General features: G+C 44.2%; 1 protein-coding gene across 1 annotated transcript; it reads right to left on the bottom strand.

The window, feature by feature from the left end:
* Positions 1–7,297: 7,297 nt before the first annotated feature.
* Positions 7,298–24,218, bottom strand: RNF114 (ring finger protein 114). Its single transcript, XM_041733120.1, has 6 exons — positions 24,038–24,218; positions 19,331–19,481; positions 16,985–17,091; positions 16,513–16,627; positions 10,599–10,706; positions 7,298–9,165 (listed from the first exon to the last, which is right to left on the bottom strand). Exons 1-6 carry the CDS (start codon positions 24,175–24,177, stop codon positions 9,100–9,102), a joined length of 687 nt encoding a protein of 228 aa, XP_041589054.1. The 5' UTR covers positions 24,178–24,218; the 3' UTR covers positions 7,298–9,099.
* Between the last annotated feature and the right edge of the window lie 1,259 nt (positions 24,219–25,477).

Raw genomic sequence — 25,477 nt, forward strand, 5'->3', positions numbered from 1 at the left:
GGTGGAGTGAATGGTCTCGACTTTCTTCTTTATATTTTTCTGCCCTATGTGTCTTCTGCTTTTTTTTAAAAAAACAATAAGCATTGTAATTTTTAACACTGCATATTTGCTTTATAATTTTCAACACTGTGCCTATTTCCTGTCCTATCTACATACTTATACACAGGCATCACTTTTTTCTGAGCCATTTCAGAATAGAGACATCATGTCCTTTAGTTTTAAACTCCTCTATGCATATATTTTAAGAACAAGGATATTCCCCTTCTGTAATATAATTGTCAAAACTGGGAAATCTAACATTGATAAAATACTGTTCCTTACACACAGTCCATTTTCCAATGTCAGCAATTGGCCCAGTAACATCCTTTATGGTAACCCCCACCTATCAAGGATCCAATCAGAATCACACAGCATGGCAGCCAGCTGTCACACCTCTATAGGTTCTTTAAATCTGACCTTGACAGTCAGGAAGAGTTCTGGCTGTTTTGTAGAATGTCCCTCAATTTGGATTACTTGCCTGATGATTCCTTATGACTAGATTCAAATTATAAATTTTTCATCTGGGAACCTCAGAAGTGGAGCTGTGTCCTCAGTGAATCCCATCAAGTCATCCATGTTTTGTCCCATTATCAATGATACCATCTTTAATCACTTGGTGAAGATGTCTGCTAGGTTTCTTCACTACAAAGTCAGTAATGTTCCCTCTGAAGAATTTGTGACCAAATAGTTGAGATGATTTTTAGAATCAGACAAGATATCACTGCAGTCTTGCAACGTAAGAACTAAGCTTATCCGCCTGACTCTAACATCACCTGAGCTGCAGGCCCCACCAAGAGGTTTGTTGTAACACTAGCCTGCCCTTACATTATATAAGGATTTCCTAAACTAGCCTAAGGATGCATTTTACCTGAGGTTCTTTCTAAAAGATACAGACTCCCAGGTCCCACCCACACCTACCAATCAGAATCTCCAAGGGAAGGGCCTGAGAATCTATTTTATAGCAAGTGACTCCCACGTAATTCATGTCTTCAGGCCAAGTTTGGGAAACACCCCATTAAATAATAGCATTTAGTCATCAAACATTTGCAGCTGCTAGCTGCTTAGGAAGGGCCAGGCACTGGGTGGTCTCAGAAATGGATGAGAAAAATAGTAGTGACACTGGTAGCTCATTTATTAAGTATTAAGCACTTACTTTGTTCCAGGCCCTGTAATAATGCTTTATGTGATTAAAGTAGGTTCCCATAACTATGAGGAAGACACTTACTCACCCCATTTTACTGATGATAAGGAAACCAAAGCAGAGATTAGAATAACCTGTCCAAGGTCACAGAGCTAGCAGTGTGGGTGCTGGGAATAGGGGGCTGTGCAGGGTGCCTGAGACCATGCATCCAATCACACTTTCATGCTACAACACCAAGTCATTGGGTCTCTGCCTGAGCAAATTACTCATCCCCTGGGGCCTCCACTCCCTCATCTGTGTAATGGGAATGCTATTAGTTTCTCTCCTGAAGGGCTGGTTAGGAGGATTCAATGAGATGAACTTCCAGAGTAACCAGAGTGCCTGGCTTTGATCACCTTTCAAGAATTAGAGGATTAAATCAAAATTATTTGAGGGTAGGCACTGTATTAGGAAAAGGTATGAGAAGGATTATCATTGTTATTCCTTTTTTAAAAAAAAGATTTTATTTATTTATGAGAGACACAGAGAGAGAGAGGTGGAGACACAGGCAGAAGAAGCAGGCTCCATGCAAGGATCCCAGGACCCCACGATCACGCCCTAAGCCAAAGGCAGATGCTCAAGCACTGAGCCACCCAGGCGTCCCTATCATTGTTATTCCTCACTGAGCCCCATATGGGACGCTCAACACACACTGGGAAAGGTCAGGTGATAACAAGATGAATATAGGCAGAAAAGCATCCAGGGAACACATTGAGGGCGTGGACAGATCAGGTTTCCACCAGGCAGCAGCTATTTTATCTTGTCTGCATGCCTGAGTCTCGCCCCCTCTGCCCAGCAAGCCCTGCTCCTGTGCTGCCACTTTGGAGACCAGCCTCCCCACGGAGAGTGAGGCCATTCTAGACTCTAAGAGACATTGCTCCCTGCAGGCTCTCCCTACCACTGCACAGGCACCTGATTCCAGGCAACAGAAAGGAAATACTTTTTAAGAGAGCCCCTCCTTTTAGTTCCATTTCAATGCTAGTTCCATTTCATTCCACCATTGAAGGTGCTTGGCGCTAAGTACAGAGGACAGAAGTGCACAAGACAGGCATACTCCTTGCCCTCAAGAGCTTAGCTTCTTGATATTAAGGGAATGAGTAATTGCACAGATAATAATTTAATGAGGTGTGAGTTGCCTAGCACATAGCTGATGTTCAGAACATTTATTCTAATACATATTGATAGGGTTTACAGACATAACCAATAAAAACACACAATACCCAGTTAAATGTGAATCCCGAACAATTTTTCAGCATGAATATTCCTCGCATTCATTTCCTGACTTGAGTGAATTATACTTATGTGAAATATTTGATACATATTTATATTAAAATGTTATTTGTTGTTTGCTTAAAATTAACACATAAATGGGAGTCCTGTATTTTACCCAAATATTGAGCACTGGCGTCACAAAGGTAAATAAGACAAGAATCCTGACCTTCAAGGAACCTACGGTACAGAGGGGTATTTACACAAGAGTTTAATAAATATCCTGATTAGGACCAGAAGTTTCTACAGGAACCTCAGACATGGAATTCTGATCTAGACATCCAAACTGCAATTGGGAGGCAAAGACCATGGGGGAACTGGCAGGTTGGGAGGAGGCGGCAGCACCGAATCCTCCAGAGGAAAGATGGGAGATACAACACACTCGAGGTGCAGGAACACAATGAGTGTGTCAAGAGTTTGAAGCTGGAGAGGCAAGCAGGGAGCAGAGCATAGGGCCATGTCCAGTTGTTGGGACTTTATCCAAGGGTAACTAGAGCCTTTGAAGGGTTTTAAAGGATATGATCCTTCTGGCTGTTTGGTGGAAGATGCACTGAATGTTGGCTAGAGAACACTAGAGAGGCCAGAAGGAAAGTTGTGGCAGTAATTCAGGTGAGATTCATGGTGGGTTTTGAGATGCTGATGGCAATGGAATAGTGAGAAAACACAAATGCATTATATAGGAGCTAAAATCAGCACAGTTTTGTAACACAGAGTGTCAGCAGGGGACAAAGAAATTAAAGATGATGCTCAGGCTAACTCTTGAGCAACTGGAGGGATGGTGGCACCACCTCCCCCAAGGTGGTGGGGGAAGAAGGATGTAGCACAGGGTGTGGTAGTAAGAGGGCAGAGGATGAGCTAGTTTGGGCCATGCAGAACTGAAGATGCCCTCCAGTCACACGTTGGCTAGCTCTAATAAGAAGCTGGCTCTGTGGGCCTGGAGCACCAGAGCGCAGTCTGCTCTGGGACTATGGATCTGTGCCCAGAAGTACATGGACTGTAGTGAAAGCCAAGGGAAGAGTGAGGAGTTGGGGAGGAGTCTGCCTGGGGACAGGGTGTGGGATGAGATGTAGTCTAGGGCTGAGCCCGAAGAATTCCAACAGCCAAGGTAGGGAATCAGGAGACAGCAGCTGCCAAGGAAAAGGAAAAGGAACCCGGCAAAGAAACAGGAAGAGAAACCAGATGGTGTCACAAGAGAAAAATCAGCAGAAGTAACTGTTTCTGAGAGGAGGGAGGAGTCAGGAGTACTAAATAGTTTGAAGATGGAAGTGGAGGACTAACACATCTGCTGGAATGAGTGACATGTCTTGTCTCGTCTCTGGTGAGGGGCAGAGTACAAAGTGTACATGGGAGTGGTTCAAGGGTACAACCAGGAAATAAGAGAAATTGAAACAGTGGGTGAGGACAACAGGTTCAAGATGTCTGAGTATGAATGTGGGAGAGAGATGGGCCAGTAGTGAGATGGTAGAGGAAATCCAATCATGTTCAAATGGCTTGGGAGGAGAGCCAGTAGTAGGGGACACTCACGTCGCAGGAGAATGAGGGAGAAAGCCCAGGTGGAGAAAGGAGAGGTCTAGATGACACTGCAGGCCCACGGACTTCTGGCTTCTAGTTCCTTTATTTTTTTAAGTATTTATTTATTTATCTATCTATCTATTTATTTATTTATTTATGATAGGCAGAGAAAGAGAGAGGCACAGAGGGAGAAGCATGGCAGGCTCCATGCCAGGAGTCTGACGCGGAACTCGATCCCGGGACTCCAGGATCGCGCCCTGGGCCAAAGGCAGGCGCCAAACCGCTGAGCCACCCAGAGATCACCTTCTAGTTCCTTTATAAAATAGGAATATTTACTATTTACTAAATGACTCCCATTTATTAATCCCTCCCTTACCATGAACACCTAGTCAGTTATAATTATACATTGGATCAATGTGTGAATCCCCAATGTCTAGCACAGTGCTGGCACATAGTAGGTGCTCAGTAAATACCATCTATGTCTGAGTATAAGGAAATGATCCTTCTCCAATAAGGAAATTTAAAAAAAAAATTTGGCCAAATTGAATGTGAGAGGGATGGCTGGGTGGCTTAGCGGTTGAGTGCTTGCCTTTGGCCCAGGGAGTGATCCTGGAGTCTCGGGATCAAGTCCTGCATCGGGCTCCCTGCATGGAGCCTGCTTCTCCCCCTGCCTGTGTCTCTGCCTCTCTCCCTCTCTCTCTCATGAATAAATAAATAAATCTTAAAAAAAAAAAATTGAACGTGAGAGCTTTCATCACTGCAAAGAAACACTCAGATGCCTACTGATTCTTCCTTACTTATACACCTGAATCAAACGTAGAAATATTTTGATCTACACCCATCTTTGGCACCAAGATAATAAATGTCATCAGAGTAATTTTTAGTTATTTAACAGCATTCCAGGGACATCCTGGAGTTTCTTGAGAGCTGGCACTTTCTCTATGTGACGATGGAACATTGAAGTCTGAGCCTAATTCCAAAGCACCCGTTCCCAAAATATCCGATTCCCCCACAACTGCTGCTCACAGAGTTCTCTCTCCAAATCAGAAAGACAGCTGTGCTGACCAAATCATCGAGGCCCTAAACCCTGGTGTGGTTCCTGACCCACTCACCTGCTTTCACACTTCCCTTTTAGAAAACACCTGGCCGAGTCAGGCAGCCGCCAGTCTCCCTGGTCTCTGCTTCCACTCTCCACACCCCTCCCGCTATGGTCCTTTCTCCACATGCAGCCAGAAGATTCCTCCTTAAACCTGGGCCGGGTCTTGCCACTCACTACACCCAATGCTTCCATCTCACCTACAGAAAAGCCCCAGATCTGCCCTCCGCAGCCCCGTTGCCTCACGACAGCTCCCTCAATGCAATGGCCCAGATAACACATGAGCTCCCACCTTAGGGCCTCTGCACTGGTTCCCTCTCAGAATGCTCTTCCCCTACCTGGTCAATAGGCTTGTCCCTTCTTTCACTCAGGTCTCATATGTCACTTTCCTGACCTGTTTTGGATGACAAGGGATTTCAAATAATAGCCACTGTGCGTGATGTTAGACCCGGAGGACAGGGAGGCACAGACTGTGACTTTCTCACATATAACCAGAGTCCAGGACTTAACTGGTAGTTAGCCAAAGGTGGATGTATGAAGGTGGGCTAAGAAGACTCACGGATCCCTGGCTTGAGTACTTACTGGTACTGTCCATAGCAAAAGGGAATGATAAAGAAGAGGGAGATGTGTGGAGGGAAGAAACTAGAGATGCTGAGCTCAGTTTGGGCCATAGTAGATTTAAGGTTCCTATGGGATTGGGATTGGAATGGGTACACCCAGGAGATAAGTCTAGTAGCTGAGTAGCACAGCAAGTACCCATAATTTAGCAGGCACCACACCAGGGTTGTATACACTGCTTCTTGAATCCCAAAATCCTTAAGAGGCAGCTATTCCTGGAAATGTACAGCTAAATAAAAGCAATACTTCTAAATTTGGCTCAAATACATGTAACTACATGTCTAATAAATATGTAGACATTTGGGGTACCTGGGTGGCTCGGTTAAGCATCTGCCTTCAGGTCAGGTAATGATCTCAGGGTTCTGGATTGAGCCCCACATTGGGCTCCCTGCTCAGATGGGAGTCTGTTTCTACCTCTCCCTCTGCCTCTCCCTGCTGCTGTGCCCATACTCTTTCAAAAAATAAAAATTAAAAAAAAAAAAAATAGTAAGTAGACATTTGAGTTCATTTGCAATGGTAAAAGTTCCTATGTGCAGGATGCCTGGGTGTCTCAGCAGTTGAGTGTCTGCCTTCAGCTCAGGCTGTGATCCTGGGTTCAGGAATCGAGTTCACACTGGGCTCCCTGTGAGGAGCCTGCTTCTCCCTGTGCCTGTATCTCTGCCTGTGTCTCTAATGAATAAATAAACAAAATCTTACAAAAAAAAAAAAAAAAGAAAAAAGTTCCTATGTTCAATTTGGTCAAAAACCTTTTATAATTTGGGACACCTGGGTGGCTCAGAGGTTGAGCGCCTCCCTTCAGCCCAGGGTGTGATCCTGGAGTTCCAGGATCGAGTCCCACATCAGGCTCCCTGCATGGAGCCTGCTTCTCCCTCTGCCTGTGTCTCTGCCTCTCTGTCTCTCATGAATAAATAAAATCTTAAAAAAAAAAATTATAATTTCCTTATTGAAAAAATGAAATGACCTCCTTACATATTCAGGCATATATGCTATTTAATAAGCACCTTTTATGTGCCAGCACTGTCCTAGGCACACATTAATCAACTATATAATTATAAACCGATAAAGGATTAATAAATGGTAGCTATTTAATATATAGTAAATACTTCCCCCTTTATAAAGAAATTAGAAGCCAGAAAATGATTTCCATTTTACTGTAGGGAACAGGTTGAGAAAGGGAAAGTATTTGCCAGATATCCCACAGCCACTAGCAGAGTGCAGAACTAAAGCATTCCATGACCTCGAATCTTAATGCACAAAACCCTTTACTACATCTCAGGGCTGCTGCTCAATCTTCAGAATGGAGCTGAAACCATGTGTCTAAATAAAGCCTTACATTATGGAGCCTGGTTGTTTCTCACCTCACAGGAGCTCCCAGCTGTGATAAGGGAGGTTTGTGTTCATTTTCCAGAGAGGACAAGCTTGGTGAGGCCCAGCTGGTGAAGTGTCAGAACTGAGATCAAAGCCAGATGGGACTCATGACAGACAAGAACTTCTCCTTAGAAAGAGCAACAATCTTCTGGAGTCTCACAGGCCCAGATTTTAGCAAAAAGTGGTTAATGAAAACAGGCATTACAGCTTGCAAATCAGATAAATTATGAAATTTATTTATATTTCACCATTTAAAAGCCAGAACATAACAAATTTCACTTTCTGGAAAGTCTTCTTATTAGAAATACATGAAGTGCACTTAATACAAGGAATTCGGTTTCTTGGTACCACCAGAGAAATGGACACACACTCACCCGTTCCCTCAAATGAAGGCTTTGTCAAATTTCCCTCCAAACTTAGACCTCTCCATTCAGGGAGGTCTGAGTTAACTTTTTCCAGAAATTACAGTGAAGACACGGACCTTAACATTTGGGCCCTCCCAAGCAACATCACATTAGAAAAAATTATTTTGCCCCCAAAGGGCCCCGTCTTTGCTGGTTACTAGGCATCTGCAGCCCCTACTAGCAGAGGGAGAGGCCCACGACAGCAGTACACACAGGCCCAAAGCTCTCTGCCACTTGCAACCTCAGCCACTGACCAGAAAAACTTGCCATGGTCAGTATAGAGAGGTCTGACACACAAAAAAAATGAACCTAAATCCACATGCCTTTTGGTCAATCAGAGGTTCTGCTCCTACAGATTAGACTGACAGGTCTTAGCCTTGTATTTATTAGTATTTGCAAAACATGGTGAACTTCAAGTTTTTTGAGCTATTATCAAAGCAAGCTTCCAGTAGACAGTTTCCAACAACAAGTGCCCACAAGAGACGTATTTGCCTTCTGAACAGTGTTGTCTTGTCAAAAAGAGCAGGCTGTGATACTAGATTTCCTACAACCTCTGCTTTAGAGAGCAAGTTTTCATGTGGAAACCAGTTTCATAAGGAAACCATTTGTGATAGAAAAGCAATAGTCAGTTTAATCTAAGTTACCAAATTAAAAAAAAAAAAAAAAACTACAGTATCCACCAGAGCCCCTAAACCCCCTCCTTCTTATTCATTTGAGGACTCCTCATGCTTAAAGGACAAGAACGTAAGCAGGCTCCCAAACAGAAAGGTAAACGTGACCCAGTCATTTGAAAATACCACATTAGTTTGAAAATCAAAACCAAAAAACTATGGCCCTCACACTGCTCTTAGCTGACTGACCCTCCTCCCCACTTATGGATAAATGGAGTTTAACTTTCCTAACCTAGAAACACTTATTCTCACTAAAAATATATGGTTACACCTTATCCTAAAAAGGCACCATGCAGGCATTTAAGATTGAACCAGTTAATTCTATGGGTGTGCAGGAGTGGCAGGAAAATATCACTAATCAAAACTTCCAGCATCGGATCATGCTAAACCCAGAACATTCACCCCAACAGGCCTTTTGAAATGTTTCCCAGGAGGTAAACTCGTTTTTGGCAGCTGCTGCTAAGTACCAACTAACAAGAACTTACACCACACAGAAGGAGCTCCATCAGTGATCAGACACGCTACTGCCAGAGGTCACACACCTCAGGGACAAGGAGAGGAGATGCTGGTCTCATTTGTGCTATTCATGACCTAGAAAAGGTCCTGGCTGGCTCAGAGGACCTGAGAGATGAACACTAGATGAGAGGAACAAGTGTGAAACAAGGACAGGTGGAGAAGCTGGAGTCTCCTCCAGGAGAGGAAGATGCAGCTCCAGGAAGTAGCTGAGGAGCAAGACCAGACATGTGACAAAATTAACGGTAGGGAAGACCCCAAGGAAAGGACAGGCCTGACTTAGAGACCTCTTTCCCTGTTAGAAGTGAGCCTATCCTAACACCACAGCTCACTTCCAGGTCTGTTGTACATTTAAGGTGTATGAGTCACATGTTTCACGCCTAACACACAATGGAAGGTCTGGAACATGAGACGGACAGCAGAGACTGTTCACTGATCGATGATGGAGCGCTGCAACACCTGATTCATCATGTCCTCTTCATCAACATCGTAATCCTATGGGCGAAACACAGACACTAGGCCTCAGCACCGGGTACACGGCAGACTCACATTCAGCAAGAGAAGTGGGATGGGCTCTGTAGAGGACAGCCCAGGACTGATCCCAGCTCCAGTCTGCAAGGCCAGCCATGTAACTGTGGGCAAACTGCTTGACCTCTCTGTGCCCTTGCTGCCTCATCCTGACAGTGAACATACTGATGGCTCCCTCAGGCACAGACCTTGAGGAGCAGAGGGCACCTGCATGGAGCAAGGCACAGACCAAGTGCTCGAATGGGAGTACGCTGGAGTGAAACTTGCCTTTTTAATTCAATGAGGCCAAGTTATCCACTTGGTAGAACGTGGGAATCTTATTCCTCTTCACAGCATTAACAAAATGGACAGCTATTTTGAAGTCTAAATCTCAGACTCTCTCTTAGACTAAGAATAAATATTCTTATGACAACTTAGGAAAGAGTCAAGCTTTCCTTCTCAGGTCCTGAAATACAGCCATTAAGACTGAATACTACTCTGAAATCCTCATGACATATATTTATAAACAAACAAATGGCTTACTTTGAGTAATTGGCCAAATTAATCTATTACTACTATGCCAAGACAACAGTGGTCCCTTCAAAACCGCTCAGCTCTGGGGATCCCTGGGTGGCTCAATGGTTTGGTGCCTGCCTTCGGCCCAGAGCGTGATCCTGGAGTCCCGGGATCGAGTCCCACATCGGGCTCCCTGTATGGAGCCTGCTTCTCCTTCTGTCTGTGTCTCTGCCTCTCTCTCTGTGTCTCTCATGAATAAATAAATAAAAGTCTTAAAAAAAAAAAAAAACGGTCAGCTCTAGGGAGAGGCTACAAACCAGATGAACACTTCTGGTGAGTGGAGGTGTCTTGTTGGACTTGAAGTACTTTAAGAAATGTGATACTTCCTATGAAATTCTACCTTTCCAGTTTCTTGGGGTTGAGCTAGGTGGAGGAGACTGGCACTACTATGCCTGTATCTCCATATAGTAACGATCAGCTGGAGCTGATGGCAACATAGCACGTGTCGGATACTGCCTAGCTTTCAAATCCTCATGACCGCTGCCATTACTTGCCAGGTCCCGATGGGCATCTGAGCTTCAGGATCCTAAGCCAGGTTCTATAATAGGTAAAAACTACACATACCAAAAGAAAGTGGGAAGAATTTTTGGGAAAAAACCCAGGGAGCAAGCTTTCACTATGTTTCATTGCAAATGACTGGCCAGTTTGCTTTCGTAAATACCACACAACAAAGGCTCTGGCCACTCACTGGGCTCCCGAGTATAGACCACACAGCTGCTGTTCCTGGGAGCCCATCATATCAGTGACAAACTCAACAATGAGACCCATAGTTCTCTAGGCAAGAGAAGGGAGGTCCTTGTGCTGTACCCCCAGGGGAAGGATCAGGGCCCAGGCTCCAGACTCACCACAAAAGTATCATAAGAAAATTGGTGCCGGCGCTGGATGTGCTCTATGAAGTTGGCGCTGCGGTAGTTGGGGTCTCCCCAGGGCATCGAGGCACATATTGGGCAAACCTTTCAACAAAGAAGCACAGTCTTAGACACCTGACATTTGAGCTGACATTAGCCCTCTGTGGCCTGTATCTGGCCTCCTTTCTTCCAGGGCAGTCTTCCTAACACACCCGTGGCCTGGCCATTCCTTCAAATGCACATTAGTATCCTAGAAAATAGTGTCAGCCTCCTACTCGGGTCAATGACACTGAGAATGCAAAAAAGCTTTGGCTATGATACCACCTTTTTCTGATACCCTACTGTGACCAGGACGTGTGTCAGCCCAATAAGGGCCTAAACCCAGCACACAAAATAATCCAAAAACACAAAGAAAATCAAGGAAATGACAAATGAACCATATCCTGAAGAAGTAAAACACAGCCTCCTGTGCTACTTTTACAAAGTCAATGCTCAGATGAGAGGGCTAAGGCTGAAAAGCCCTCACATAAGTTGATCTGGGCTCTGACGATTGGGAGGTATTTGGAATGACAAAAATAACATGAAAGGGTGCTTTAGCAGGCAGGCAGTTGCACAGAGAGGCCAGGCGGCAGCAATAGAGGCCAACAGCCAGGCGATCAGTCTGGCTAGAATGCAAAATTCAGAGGTGGACAGAAGAGCTGGGCCAGGGGAAGCAGCAGGCCTAAGTGGTGGCTTGGAGATAGAACCCCACCCATTTACAAGTAAGATAGGATGACAAAAGTGAGTGGCAAGAGGTCAATCTGAAATGGTGTAAGACTCCTTGGTGGAAGGAGCTGGGCTGGTGCTGGAATGTGAGTCAGGTCCAGAGACAGAGAAGTGGCTTCCAATGGGAAGGGCTAAAACATTAATAGGTAAGGAATATATAGATGGAAAGGGAACAGAACAGAGGGCCAACAGCTGATGAAAGAGAGGCTTCAACAGACACAGAACAACCAGAGGAATTTCAGGAAGCCAAAAGAGGAAAGAAAAGAGAAAATGGGTTGCAATACCAGAAACCGCAGAATACTCTAGCACTATCAAATTTATGAATGCACTTAGCCTTTAACCAAATTAACACACATCTAAGACTGTATTTTATTAAATAAACACAAACAAAGATGTGTTAAAAATTCATGGCTGCATTTTAAAACTTACCATGCAAATTAATTTCAAACCTACAGAAAAGTAGATAGTACGTTGATGATCCATCCTTCATCCCCAACACCTAGATTTTAGTTTGGCATACTTATTTCCGGAAAAAAATCAGACATTTTAAAGTAAGACACACTATCTCACCTGTAACTGTTTCACTAGTCCTCAAAACAGGAACTTTCCTTTACGTATCCCATACCATAATCCCACCTGTCAACAATAATTCTTTAGAAGCATTTAATACCCAGTCCTCACTCAAATTTCCTGATACAGTCTAAAACTGACTTCACTGTTCATTAATAAGGGACCAACTAAACTGCAGCACAGACAGGTAACAGAAAACTGTGACGCTCATTAAAAAAGCAGATCTACATGTACAGATGTGGGGGTAGATGTTAAAAGCACTGATTCAGTGTGTAGAATGTGCTGTTATTTGCATAAAAAGGGGAAAATACAGGAATCTCCCAAGAACATCTGGAAACTACAGATGTCTTTGAATTACATGAGTTTCCATTTTTCCACACACAGCTGAGTACTGACATGCCAATGAGCATAAAAGAGAACCATTTCTGATGTTTTGGAGAGAAAATTGGTTTAGGAGCCAGGACACTGGTTCCAGTACCAGCTCTGCTGCTAACTAACTCTATAATGTGGCCAATCCACTTAACTTGAATGGCACAAAAATTTCTTCCTTCACTCCCGTCTAAGAAGTGCAGGGCAGGATGGTGGTAGGAAATGAATTTTAGTCTCTATCGTTTTACTTCATCAACATCCATTACCATTTTCATAATTACTAACATAGTTAAGCTTATCTGGCGAAACTTAAAATGGAAAATGCATAGTGAGGGCAGGTGGGTGGTGTTTGTACCTTTCTGCACTTGCTCTTTCAATGAGTAATCAGTTTTTGTTTTTGTTGTTAAAGATTTTTAATTTATTTTTATATTTAATTTAATTTTTTATATTTAATTTATATTTTATTTTTAAATTATTTATTATGAGACACAGAGACACAGGCAGAGGGAGAAGCAGGCTCCTCACAGGGAGCCTGATGTGGGACTTAATCCCTGGACCCCGGGATCACACCCTGAGCCAAAGGCAGATGCTCAACTGCTGAGCCACCTAGTTGCCTCTGAGTAATCAGTTATTAAGAACCACAACTAAAACATCTTGAAGAAATGGCTAAAACCTTGGCTATGGGTAGTTTTTGTTTTTGTTTCTGTTTTTTACGGAACGTAACTCTTATCTTGCCTACTGAAGCCAAAGAACATGTACTATGAAGTTTCTGGAACCACAGAAAAATAACAGGTTCAATGACCACTTCAGGTTAGCATCTGCCTACAGAAATTTCAAAAGTCATCTCTGTAACAAAGATATAAATGTTAGATGAAGATTAGTATCAAACGGTGAGGCTACTTCTGAGTGAGAATAATCAATTCTTTCTGAGTGATCTCAGGAAAGGCTGGCAGGCCAGAGAGACACTTTTTACACCATGAACTGACTACATATGAAGAAGATATATTTAAAAAATTGTACAGAAGTGGGGCGCCTGGGTGGCTCAGTCAAAAGCATCTGCCTTTGGCTTGAGTCATGATCCCAGGGTCCTGGATCCAGCCCTACATTGGCTCCCTGATCAGCAAGGAGTCTTGCTTCTCCCTCTGCCTCTGCCCCTCCCCCTGCTAGTGCTTGCTCGCTAATTAATAAATAAAATGTTTAAGAAAATTGCAGGGGGCACCCCTGGTGGCGCAGTGGTTTAGTGCCACCTGCAGCCCAGGGTCTGATCCTGGAGACCCAGGATCGAGTCCCACGTCGGGCTCCCTGCATGGAGCCCGCTTCTCCCTCTGCCTGTGTCTCTGCCTCTCTCTCTCTCTCAATAAAAAAAAAAAAGAAAAAAAAATTCTTATAAAAAAAAAAAAGAAAGAAAATTGCAGGGACGCTTGGGTGGCTCAGTGGTTGGGCGCCTGCCTTAGGCTCAGGGAGTGATCCCGGAGTACCTGGGATCGAGTCCCGCTATCAGGCTCCCTGCATGGAGCCTGCTTCTCCCTCTATGTCTCTGCCTCTTTCTCCCTCTGTGTCTCTCATGAATAAATAAATAAAATCTTAAAAAAAAAAAAAATTGCAATGGTTCAGAAAGCAAGGACTCAAGAAGCCAGCTGGGACCATGGAGAACATGATGTCATCAGGGGTGGAAGCTGAATCTGGAGGGAATAAAGGGTTTGAAGAGACAGCAGCAGCAGCTGGAAAATGACAAGCTTGAGGGAAAAGATCAACTAAACACTAGAGAGCACAGATTGAATATTCCTCCCACTAAGGAGCCAGGGAAGATGGGCATATCTAAGGAAAACAAGGGCAAGGCATCGGTAGAGGGCAAAGCTGAGGTGAGAGGAGTGAAGACACAGGATGGGGCAAGCCACAGGACCAGGGAAGTCTTACTTTGTGCTAGGCCCTACGTTCAGTCCTCTCTATGGGTCTGAGGACACACGTAAGAGTCAGACTTGGAAAGCATCCTTCTCCTGAATACAAAATGGAATGATAAGGACAAGGAAGAAGGGGTGCAAATTCAAGTGCTCACAGTGACCAGATTAGTAAGACACATGAGCAAAGGAGGATGAGTATAAACCCATCCCATCTAGGTGGGTAGCAACTACTCTAGGCCAGCTGGCTCTTGCCTGAACTCCCAGTTTCTCAAATGTAGAGCATCAAGACTGAGAAATCTTCAGATTTTTAAAGATTAAAAAGGAAGTTAAAATGTGTACAGGTCAGATGTATCCCACAGACTGCCAGTCTGTAACCTCAGAGGTAGATCAGAGAGCAATGGAGACAGAAGGAGGAAGAAAGAAAGGAATTCACACCTGATATTCTGAAGTAAGTTAAAAGCAGGATTCAGTGTTACCTGTGGAAAGGATGAGAACAGTTCATGCCATGAATTTAATGCAAACAGTGCTCAGAACAGCCATCAGAGAGTGTGTGTGCCTAGCAGCAATAGGGCCTGGCTGAAAATGACCCACAATGAGCTAAGCTGGCCAAGTTCCCCAGTGAGAGGAGTTGGGAAAAGCAAACCAGAGGGAATTTATCTGTCAAATCTGTCACAGCACAACAGTAAGAGCTCAGGGAGCTCAGTGTAAAAAGTGGCTGTATTAACCGGAATGTGGGCTTGGTAAGGAGTTCAATAAAGTCAAGAGAAGATCTAGGGTATTCTCAAACAGGCCACCTGTATCTTAAAATTTGCAGCAAAAGAAAAATAAAGAATGCCACCAGACCTAATCCAATTAACAAAAGCTCATGCAAATACTAAAGTCTATGCACCACCTTTTAAGGCAAGGGAGCTGACGTTTGCCTATAAATCTAGGTATACAGTCAAGAGAGCAGCCTAAAATAAATGGAAAAACTGAAAACTATGGAGGAGGTTGTATCAAGATCTAGCCTGTCAATGACATTAAGAGGGAAGGGGGCGCCTGGCTGGCTTAGTCAGTGATGTGTGTGACTCTTGATCTTGGGGTTGTTGAGTTGAAGCTCTACAATGAACATAGGGCTTACTTGGGAAAAAAAAAAAAAAAAAAGAGGAAAGGGTAATACTGCAGACATAGACCACATTAAAACAAAACCACATGCCAGTCTTGATACTTAAACTGAGAAGACTGATAAGCACTTTCTTAATCATTTCATACATTCTCTTTCCCCACAACTACAGATAAACTAGGGAAATGGTAGCTTTGCAGAGGACAAACTTTGTGGACACCAAGGGATCCAAGTTAACATAACCAATGACAGGGCCAACAGACATCCCATGACCCCTGACGTGGCACCGGGAGCACACATTGCTCATGGAACTTCTCCACCTCTAATGATGAAGAATCAGACACACCCAAATTGAAGGACATCTGACAAAACAACTGGCCTGTCCTCTTTATAAATGTTAAAGTAATGAATGGCGAAGAAAGGCCGAGGGAGGGATCCCTGGGTGGCACAGCGGTTTGGAGCCTGCCTTTGGCCCAGGGCGCGATCCTGGAGACCCAGGATCGAATCCCACATCGGGTTCCCAGTGCATGGAGCCTGCTTCTCCCTCTGCCTGTGTCTCTACCTCTCTCTCTCTCTCTATCATAAATAAAAAAAAAAAAAAAAAAGGAAAAAAAGAAAAAAAAGGAAAAAAAAAGAAAGGCCAAGGAAGAGAGACATGACAACTACATATAACACAAAGATACAGGATTTAGGGGAAGATATTGCAATGAAGGATATTCCAATATTAAAATTTCAAGGTATTCCACCCCCCCTACTTTTTTTTTTTTTTTTTTAAAGTAATCTCTATGACCAGTGCAGGGCTCAAACTCACGACTCCAAGATTAGGAGTCACATTCTATACTGACTAAGCCAGCCAGGCACCCCCTAAAATTGTTAAAATTTAAACATGTATTCTGTATTAAATATTAGATTCTGTCAATGTTACACTTCCTGGGTGTGACAAACACAAAAACTAAGATTTTTTTAAAAATATGATTTTTTAAGAAAATGTTCTTGCTCTTAGGAGATAGATACATGCTGAAGTATACAGGAGCAAAAAGTCATAGTATCTGCAACTTATCACTGAATGATGAGCAAAAAATATGTACATATAGAGTATCATGAAACAAATATGGTAAAATGTTATCATCTGTGAATCCAGGTGAAGGATACACAGGAGATCAGTGTATATAAAAGAAAAATTACAAAGTCCAGGTCATCTTACCACAGATTTGGTGTCCGTGCTGTGGCATAACTTGCAGTGCTCCACTAGTCCTTCCTGATCAAAGTTCTTCTCAGGACAGTAAGGGCAAGGAAAGGTGTAGCGATTGGGGACATTCCTGGAAGATGAAAGGCAGGAAAACAGAAGAAACCTGAGTACTTTTCTACACTTCGACTACTGTACTCCCCCAAAAAAGGAGCAAAGTGCAATGTGTTATGACAGGGATTCTGACAATCACTTCAGAATGAGATCAAATGTTGAAAGTAATAGAGCTAATACTTGAAGTGAGCATCAGAGTCCTCCACACAACCCCCCTCCCCACCCCTAACACAAAAACTGACATCAGCTGTAGCCAGAATAACAATTATACCTCTACTTCCCCAAACTCCTACAACTAAACCCTTCAACATGCAAAGTGTCCACTGTCTTCATAGCAAAGATGACCTCCACCTAAAGGAGTGTTTGAGTCATTTACCTTGGCTGAAGGGAGGCATCCTTGGTGGTGGCCTTCACACCTTCCATGATGTAATTCTGGTATTTGGAACAGGTAGCCACATGGGCCCGGATCTTGGATAGGAAGAACTTAGATAGGAAGAATCAGAGCCCACAAGTTAGTCAGTACCAACACAGTCCCAAAGCAAGGTCAAAATGAAAACCAGACCTGAACCACTCTGGCAAACAATCTCACCAGACTCCTGGCTCTGCTGACAGGGCTGAAAGCAAGTTTGTTGCAGGCTTTTTGTTAATACCAAGGCTGATAATCTTATTTAACCAACCCAGGACATCTGCTTCCACTCTAAAATAACTCTCCTAGAGGTTTGCTTTTATTCAAGGTATGCTCTCTGCTCACATACTCCAAATGCAGTGAAGGTTTAAAAGTTTTCCACATAGCATTCTAACTTGCTCCTCTAGGCAGTCCAGGTGGCTCAGTGGTTTAGCACCGCCTTCAGCCCAGGGTGTGATCCTGGAGACCTGGGACCGAGTCCCAGGCTGGGCTCCCTGCATGGAGCCTGCTTCTCCCTCTGCCTGTGTCTCTGCATCTCTCTTTCTCTCATGAATGAATAAATAAAATCTTTAAAAAATTTTTTAAAAATAAATAAACTTGCTCCTCATAGTAAGCCAAGAACACATTTCATTATGTGCAGCAGTAAAAAAAAAAAAAAAAAAGTAATCATTTAAATAAAAGAGATAAACACCAGATAAACACCAGATAAACACTTTTAATTCTAATTAAAGTTACAGAATGCCACATTGTGATAAATGATCTTAAAAAAGAAAACTGAAATCTAAATTCCATTTCCCCTATAAAATCTAGTCCTTGCAAGATGGAAAGAGAAAGAAAACCTAGAGGAGAGTGCTTCATCGCAGGTGTTCTAAAAGCAAAGGAAAAGTATAAGGAATGAAGAAAGAGGAGAGATAAAGAGAAGATAAGACATTTTTGGAGGTATAGTAGTACACCTGGAAATATAATACAATATAATAACTAATCTTTAAAAATGGAGAAAAATCAAAAGTATACAGAATAAAACAAAAAGACCCATCATGCATGTAGTACAAGGATAAAGTAACGGGTAATTTCATTTCAATATCCTGAGTTTCAAAATGAAAGGAAACCACAAGAAAAAAAAAAGAAAGCTTCATTATTTGAGCTCCAGCTTACCATAATGCTCCCTTCTTACCTCCAGCTAAAGAACTTGACTTCAAGCTGCCAACCAAAGAGCTCCCAATTAAAAGGGATAGGAAACAGCCCTATTCAGAATGATAGTCACTCTGTAGCCCTAGTGCTAAATCACTCTGAAAGAAAGAAAGTAAAGTATATCCATTCTATGGCCATCCATACTAATACATTAGTAATGAAACGGACAGGTTGTCTAGTAAGTCATTAAGTGAAAAAAATTTTTCAAAAGTGAGAAAAAGCTCTAGAACTAGAGTATGCTCCTATTTTGTAAAATTCCTACATCTGTGTTTGTCAAAGGGCAGAAAATATTTTGCAGCCTTCTAAACCCAATCACTTTTTTTTTTTTTTCCCAATCACTTTTAAAGAGGTAATCTCTGGAGTGGGAAACAAGCCTACAGTATTTCATATGCTTTACGGTCTGAAATGAACAGAATCATAATTTTGAAACCTGTAAGACTGTGTGTGTGTATAGCTTGGAAAACGAGATTGTAGTTTTTCTCCTCTATAATTATAATAGATGTTGAAATACACTTGATTCTAGCATGATTATACAAAAAAGCACGGGTGCATTTCGAATGTTAGGTATTGTTTTTACAATCACGTAATTTCATACTAATCTTTATGTCATGATTCCTCCCTGTCAAGTACTAAAAAATTCAAATATTTTTATATCTATAAATGATAAAGATTGTAAAATTTCCCCTCTAGCTCACTGCAGCAGGTGACTTCCTTTTTTTTTTTTGTTTTTTTGTTTTTGTTTTTGCAGCAGGTAACTTCTAGATGTTTATCTTATTTTACACTTAAAAAAATTAAGAAATAGCATTCTGTCATTACATTCTAATGGAAATTACACATACTGCTTTGGAAAAGTGGCTCTTTTATAGGGAAAAAACTAGGATAATGGACTTCTATGGTTTTCAAAGCTACAATATATAATACACTAAACCAACTGTTAAAAGAACAAAGCAAAACCAATAAGGTCACTAAGATGAACCGGCACAGCCATTGCCACAGATAACTAGCATGCACACGTGCTGTAAGTCACCTAGTCATGCTCTAACTTCAGGAACAACGTGGCAACAGCTCTGCGTTTTACCCCCTCTCATTACAGAAAGACACTGACTCTTTTTTACTTCCACATACATTTTTACGGCAGCCATGGCAAGAAGTCTCTGTGCTCTCAATCTGCCGCTCGAGCTCCGCGGCTCGGACGCCAGGTGCCAGAGCGCTGCGACACACCCCACAGACAGGCTTCTTCGGCTTCAGACATTCCTGCAGGCATGCAGAGCAAAAGCTAGAACAAGACATACAGAGAACCTGCGTCATGCATTGTGGAGACAAGACAACAAAAATGGATAAACTTTTAAAAAGACATCAATGAATAATGGATTATAAACATATTGCTCCCTGTTCCGGATTCAAATACTGAGTCTTCCCGTGCCAGGAAGGGGATGGGGGAGTGTCCTGCAAAGAACACACAGGTCCAACAACAGAAACAAACACAAACTATCATGATACATAGTGAAAAGGTTTTGTGGCCACAGTCTTCAAACCTTAGCACCTGCCACTGAGGGATCTTGGCGGGGTTTCCTGAACCTCAGTTTCTCCTCTGTGAAATGGAGACAGTAGTAGCCACCTCTGGGATTACTGGAATGGAATATGTTTAGCAGCGTTAAACATATATGAAATGCACCACAAATAGTAGGTGCTATATCATCAGAGGTGAATGTAAAACACTATGAGAAGACAGAGATAAGACCACCTAGTTGTGACCCAAGAAGGACAGTGCTGGTAGGACTTCAGAAGCAGCATTCACAAAACAGCCTTAAAGAGCTCAGCTGGCAGAGGAAGGTAAAAGCATTCCAGGCACTTAGACTTAAAAATTCATGACGCACCTAAGGAAATAAAAGTCTAACATCTTTTTTCATGAATGGTAGGAACCCAGATGTTTAAAGATATCAACAAGGCCAAATCCAAGTTTTAGAAAAATAGCTGAGGTTACCATGGACAAGAGAGTTGATGGTTTTCAAAAAATATTTTTAGGTGAGGAAAGACAGGAGCCTTGAAGTAGAAACCAAACAGATTGGCTAAGGCAAGGAATTCTTTTTTTTTTTTTTTTTTTTAAGGCAAGGAATTCTAAGAGCCTGAGGCAACAGAGAATTAACTCAGGAAATGATTCAGAATGGAGTCAGTAGTACTTGGGAACTTACTAAATTTGGAGAAGGAAAGTCAAAAAAGGCCAAGTTTCTATCCTGAAACCTATGCAGGGAGTGATGCTGAGATAAGGTATACAGAAAGAAAGGACAATAAAGGGATGGAAACAGCCTGGCTACATACCTGACCTGGGATTTAAGGCAAGATAACAAAACTTGCCAGGAAGAACTCAGGATGTATAATCAAAGGTAACCTATGCCATCTGACAAATTTTTACCATATCTAAGTATTTTCTTCCTCTTTGTGATAAAGCTAGATGTTAACACTGCCACACAAAATAAAACAGGCTGGGAGAAATTGAGGGGCCCTAATGATTCACCACTGAGAGCAAAGTGGAGAAAGAAATAAAATCGCTGTCTTCTTAATGCTTATATTCCAAAGTGGATGAAAAATAAAAGTTAGTTTCTGATAGTGATTAAGTATCGGAAGGAAATAGGGCAGCCCTGATGGCCCAGTGGTTTGGCGCCGCCTTCAGCCTGGGGTGTGATCCTGGAGACCAGGGATCGAGTCCCACGTCGGGCTCCCTGCGTGGAGCCTGCTTCTCCCTCTCCATGTGTCTCCGCCCCCCTCTCTCTGTCATGAATAAATAAAATAAAATAAAATATTAAAAAAAAGTATAGGAAGGAAATAAAACAAGGCAAAGAGATGAGCCAAGGTGGATCATACTGAGCTTCTTTAAGGAGGCAATATTTGAGCTAAGACCTAAAACTCCGAGGAGACAGTCACACAAACCTGGACACAAAGAGTTCCACAAAGAGAGGATATACCAAGTACAAAGGGATTTCCAAAAAGCAGAAAGGAGGCCTTTGGGACCATGATATGAAGACCACTGGAAGATGTTAAGTGATTAGGCTGGACAGGTAAGACAGGCTTGTGGCCATCATTTGACTTAACTATTCTCAAAGGCAGATCACAAGAACCCAAGAGAGCAGAGGGTCCAGAGAAACCAATCCCAGCTGGTAGAAAAAAGCAGCTTCAAGCACACACCAGGACAATTCATTGACCAAATGTTCACAAGCCACTTTGTGCTCCAGTCATCCCCAACATGCAAGCCTGGTTTTAAAAAGTGCCTGTATCTTGGGCTGGCTTTCAGTTTCCCTTTCCTATTTCATAGGCCTTAATACAATTGAGCCTTTTAGGTGCTCCATCCTTTCTGCTACAGTGCTGTGTAAAGAGTTCCTTCTCTTGGGCTCCCAACACCTACCCCTCTCCAGCTATATTCTGCTAAACTGGAGGGACACAGTCATTCAGGGCTTAAAATAAAGTTTTATAAAAACTCAACGCCCCAGCCAGCCAAAGTTACGATGCTGGTTTCTAAGCATAAAAGTTAGCAAAAATCTGCCACTAACTAGCCTGAGCAAAAAGCACTTGGCTGGAGCTAAGGGAGATTTGTGCTCCCTTCACAGAGGTGTATTCTTCTGTTTTCAATCAGCATCAGAATTGATGAACACGTGAAACTAGTGTGGTGAGTGCAGAAAGGAACCAAGTTTTGAAACCGAGTACTGCCCCTTGACCTCTGACCTAGGGAAGGTTCACGTGGCTCAAGGAAACTTCAACTTTTGCTGCTCTTCAGTTGGTAAACTGTGCTGAGTCAAGCCTCTTATAACTATTGTGAATGAAATCCAGTGAATTAACACAAAATCAGGTAAAAGCAGTGAGGGGCTGATCCCAAGAAAAAAGGACTCAATAAAAACGCTGTCTAGCCTTCATTTTAATGCTCATGAAATTTGTTTCCACCACCAATTTCTTAGTTCATTCATCCATTACCTGATCTCTCCCCCACAAACCAATTTGATCCCTATGACCCTCCATTTCACACTGAATTTTCCCAATAGTCTGAACATTTGTTAGTCTAATTATCACTTCACTGGCTTGTACACTTTGAGGGCAGAATCATCTTGTTTCTTACTGTGCCAAGACACTGGCACATGGTAAGCACACAAATACTTTAGTCAGTTGAATATAAGATTGGAAGATGGATGCTCAGACACTGCTGGGCAATGGGGATACAGAGAGGGGCAACACAGATAGGATCACTGCCCCTCATGATCCCTAAGTCTGGCTTTATGCAAAGAAGAAGGAAACCCCAGGAGTGAAGCAGGGAAGTAATTCGAGTAGGGATGGTGATAAGGGAGGTAAGTTAAACTGGGACTTGAAGTCTGGAAAGGATTTGGGGTAGCTGGCAGGGGAGATGCAGGTGAGCAGGAAGAGTTCCAGGCTACCTGAACTCCAAGTGGGAACAGCCCAAAACTAGAAAAAGCTTAAGAGTACTTGAAGAAGCAAAAAGCACTCTGTGGCTGGGGAGCCCTTGCCAGGTGCCAAATTATTCTCTGGGCTGGCAAGGAGAAGACACCTGCAGTTCATGTGGGAAGAGTTAGACAATAGTGAGGCTGACCTATGTGAGCCTCAGTTCCCTCACCTGCCATATGGCTGCCAACCCTCTTTCCCTGCAGTACTGCTGTAGGAGTAAGAATACCTGTGAGGCCCAACAGGTGCCTATCTGTCTACTCTCCAGTAAAGGTGTCCTAAAACCAATGCCAAGGTGATGCTGAGGATAATAAGCACTGCAGACCACCAGTGAGGAAATGCCAACCCCCCAGTGGCAAGAAGTGACCACATTTTCTACAGTCCTCTCAACTGAGGTGTTGGCGTGTCTGACGGAGCAAGGCTTAGATTCAAATCCCAAGGGGGCGCCTGAGTGGCGCAGCGGTTGAGCGCCCGCCTTCGGCCCAGGGCGTGATCCTGGAGACCCGGGATCGAGTCCCACGTCGGGCTCCCTGCATGATGGAGCCTGCTTCTCCCTCTGCCTGTGTCTCTCGTGAATAAATAAAAGCTTTAAAAAAAAAAAATCCCAACAACCTCGAGCACCTACCCCAACCGAGGGTCTGTATTGGCAATTTTCCCACATATCCCCTTCAGCCGTCGTGACCAGCGTATTAGCGGCAAGCGGGCCAGGGAGGCTTAATTTCAAACAAAACGCAGCAAACCTCGGACACAAGCAGGAATGCTAACAATCGCTATCTGTGACTCCCAACCCCTTTCCGTTGACGGCAGCCTGGTGAGATTCTACCATCAAGACTTCCCTTTTGTTCTTTTTTAGTCTAGTTTTCGGCGTTTTTCCAACTTCAGTGCACATTCGAATTACTTGGCGGAACTGGACACCTGACGCCATATACGTACCATGTACTTCGGACGCAACGCTCAGGCTTTCAAGGGCAACGGTGGCTCTCCGAGGGCCGATTTTATATTTTTCGAGTGAACTCCACGCCCAAAGCGGGGCCCGAAATGACGACCTCCAGAATCGAGTCACATGCTCCACCTGAAGGAGCGAGCCAGGCGCCCCACCTGATCCCCAACAGGGTGCGACTTCCACTATCGCGGGTGAGGAGTCTCACAGGCCCCCTCACAGGAGGCGCTCACCAGACGACGCGATACTTGGAAGCGAGCAGGGCCGAGAAGCGCCCCGCCGACTTCCACGCGCCTTCAGGAGCCCCGTTGGGCCCCAGGAAGAGGCCGCTCTGGCCCGGTCCTCGCGCTTCCGCTCCGAGACCCTCCCCGCCCGGGCCGCGCCCCTCCCCATTCAGGTCCCCCCCACCTCACCCCCCACCTCCGACCAGGCCCTGGCTCGCCGCTTACACGTGACCGCAGGGCACTTGCACGGGCTTCTCGTACACTTCTAAGCACACGGGACACGTGAAGCGGCCCAGCGGGTCGGACTCCGCTGCGGGCCCAGCCCGTTGCGCACAACCCTCACGATCCTGCTGTTGCGCCGCCATCTTGCTGCCGCGCTGAGCGGCGCAACGGCGGCCGAGAAGGAGGAGCCCGAGGGGGTGGGGCCGAGGCCGCGGGCCAGCGCGCGCTCGGGGCGGGGCTTGCGCCCGCCGGGGCGGAGCTAAGGCGGGACCTTGCGCGGCGAGGGACGCTCGGGGCGGGGCTTATGGAAAGGACGCGCGGCTGGGGAGGGGCTTGTGGGCGGGCCACGCCCCCTTCCCCTCCCCCTCGCCACCCCCGACGGGCGGGAGGGAGGGAGGGAGGGAGAGAGGGAGGGGGCGAGGCCGCGGGAAATCTGGAAAATGTGGAAGTCAGATCCAGACACCTGCAGAATTGGAACAGGCTTTGTGTTTCAACTGCTGCTTCCTCAATTTAAATCATTACTATTACTTGATATTTCACCCCAAATCGAGTTGCCTTTTCTTTAAATTTAGGCAAACAGGGGATCCCTGGGTGGCGCAGCGGTTTGGCGCCTGCCTTTGGCCCAGGGCTTGATCCTGGAGACCCGGGATCAAATCCCACGTCGGGCTCCTGGTGCATGGAGCCTGCTTCTCCCTCTGCCTCTCTCTCTCTCTGTGTGACTATCATAAATAAAAATAAAAAAACAATAAATTTAGGCAAACAAATTTCATTTAAAAAATTTTTTTCAAGGGAAATTTTATTTTATTTTTTTTTAAGATTTATTTATTTATTTATTTATTTATTTATTTATTTATTTATTTATTTATTTATTCAGAGAGAGCGAAAGAGAGGCAGAGACCCAGGCAGAGAGAGAAGCAGACTCCATGCAGGGAGCCCGACGTGGGACCTGATCCCGGGTCTCCAGGATCACACCCCGGGCTGCAGAGGGCGCTAAACCGCTGCGCCACCGGGGCTGCCCCTAAAGGAAATTTTAAAGGGAGATCTGTCATCACTCCTGAACTATGATAAGAAAATAATCACTTATTTCTAAGAGCATTGTAAACACAAAGTAGAAACAACACAGCCTTATTAACGCATGCCGGATACCGTTGACACTGAAAGGGGAGATTAGCCATTACTAGAGGTGTTGAAGACACGCTATGGCCATAAACGAGCCGGCCTAGTGAAAGCAGAAGTGGGAGGCTGGTCTCCCTCAGTGAGTGAGTCACCAAGCTTCGGTGCTGTGTTCACCCACCCCGTGGCCATGGGGCCCAACTCCAGCTCTGTAGAGATGGGGAAGCTGAGGCCACCGGAGATAGTCTAAACCTCAACCTCACAAGAACTGGGCTGACCTGGAGCCCAGATCTTTTGATTGCCAACTTTATCCACTTTCTACTGCACCAA

This window comes from Vulpes lagopus, chromosome 18 (genome assembly GCF_018345385.1).
Source record: "Vulpes lagopus strain Blue_001 chromosome 18, ASM1834538v1, whole genome shotgun sequence".
Classification (NCBI taxonomy): Eukaryota; Metazoa; Chordata; class Mammalia; order Carnivora; family Canidae; genus Vulpes; species Vulpes lagopus.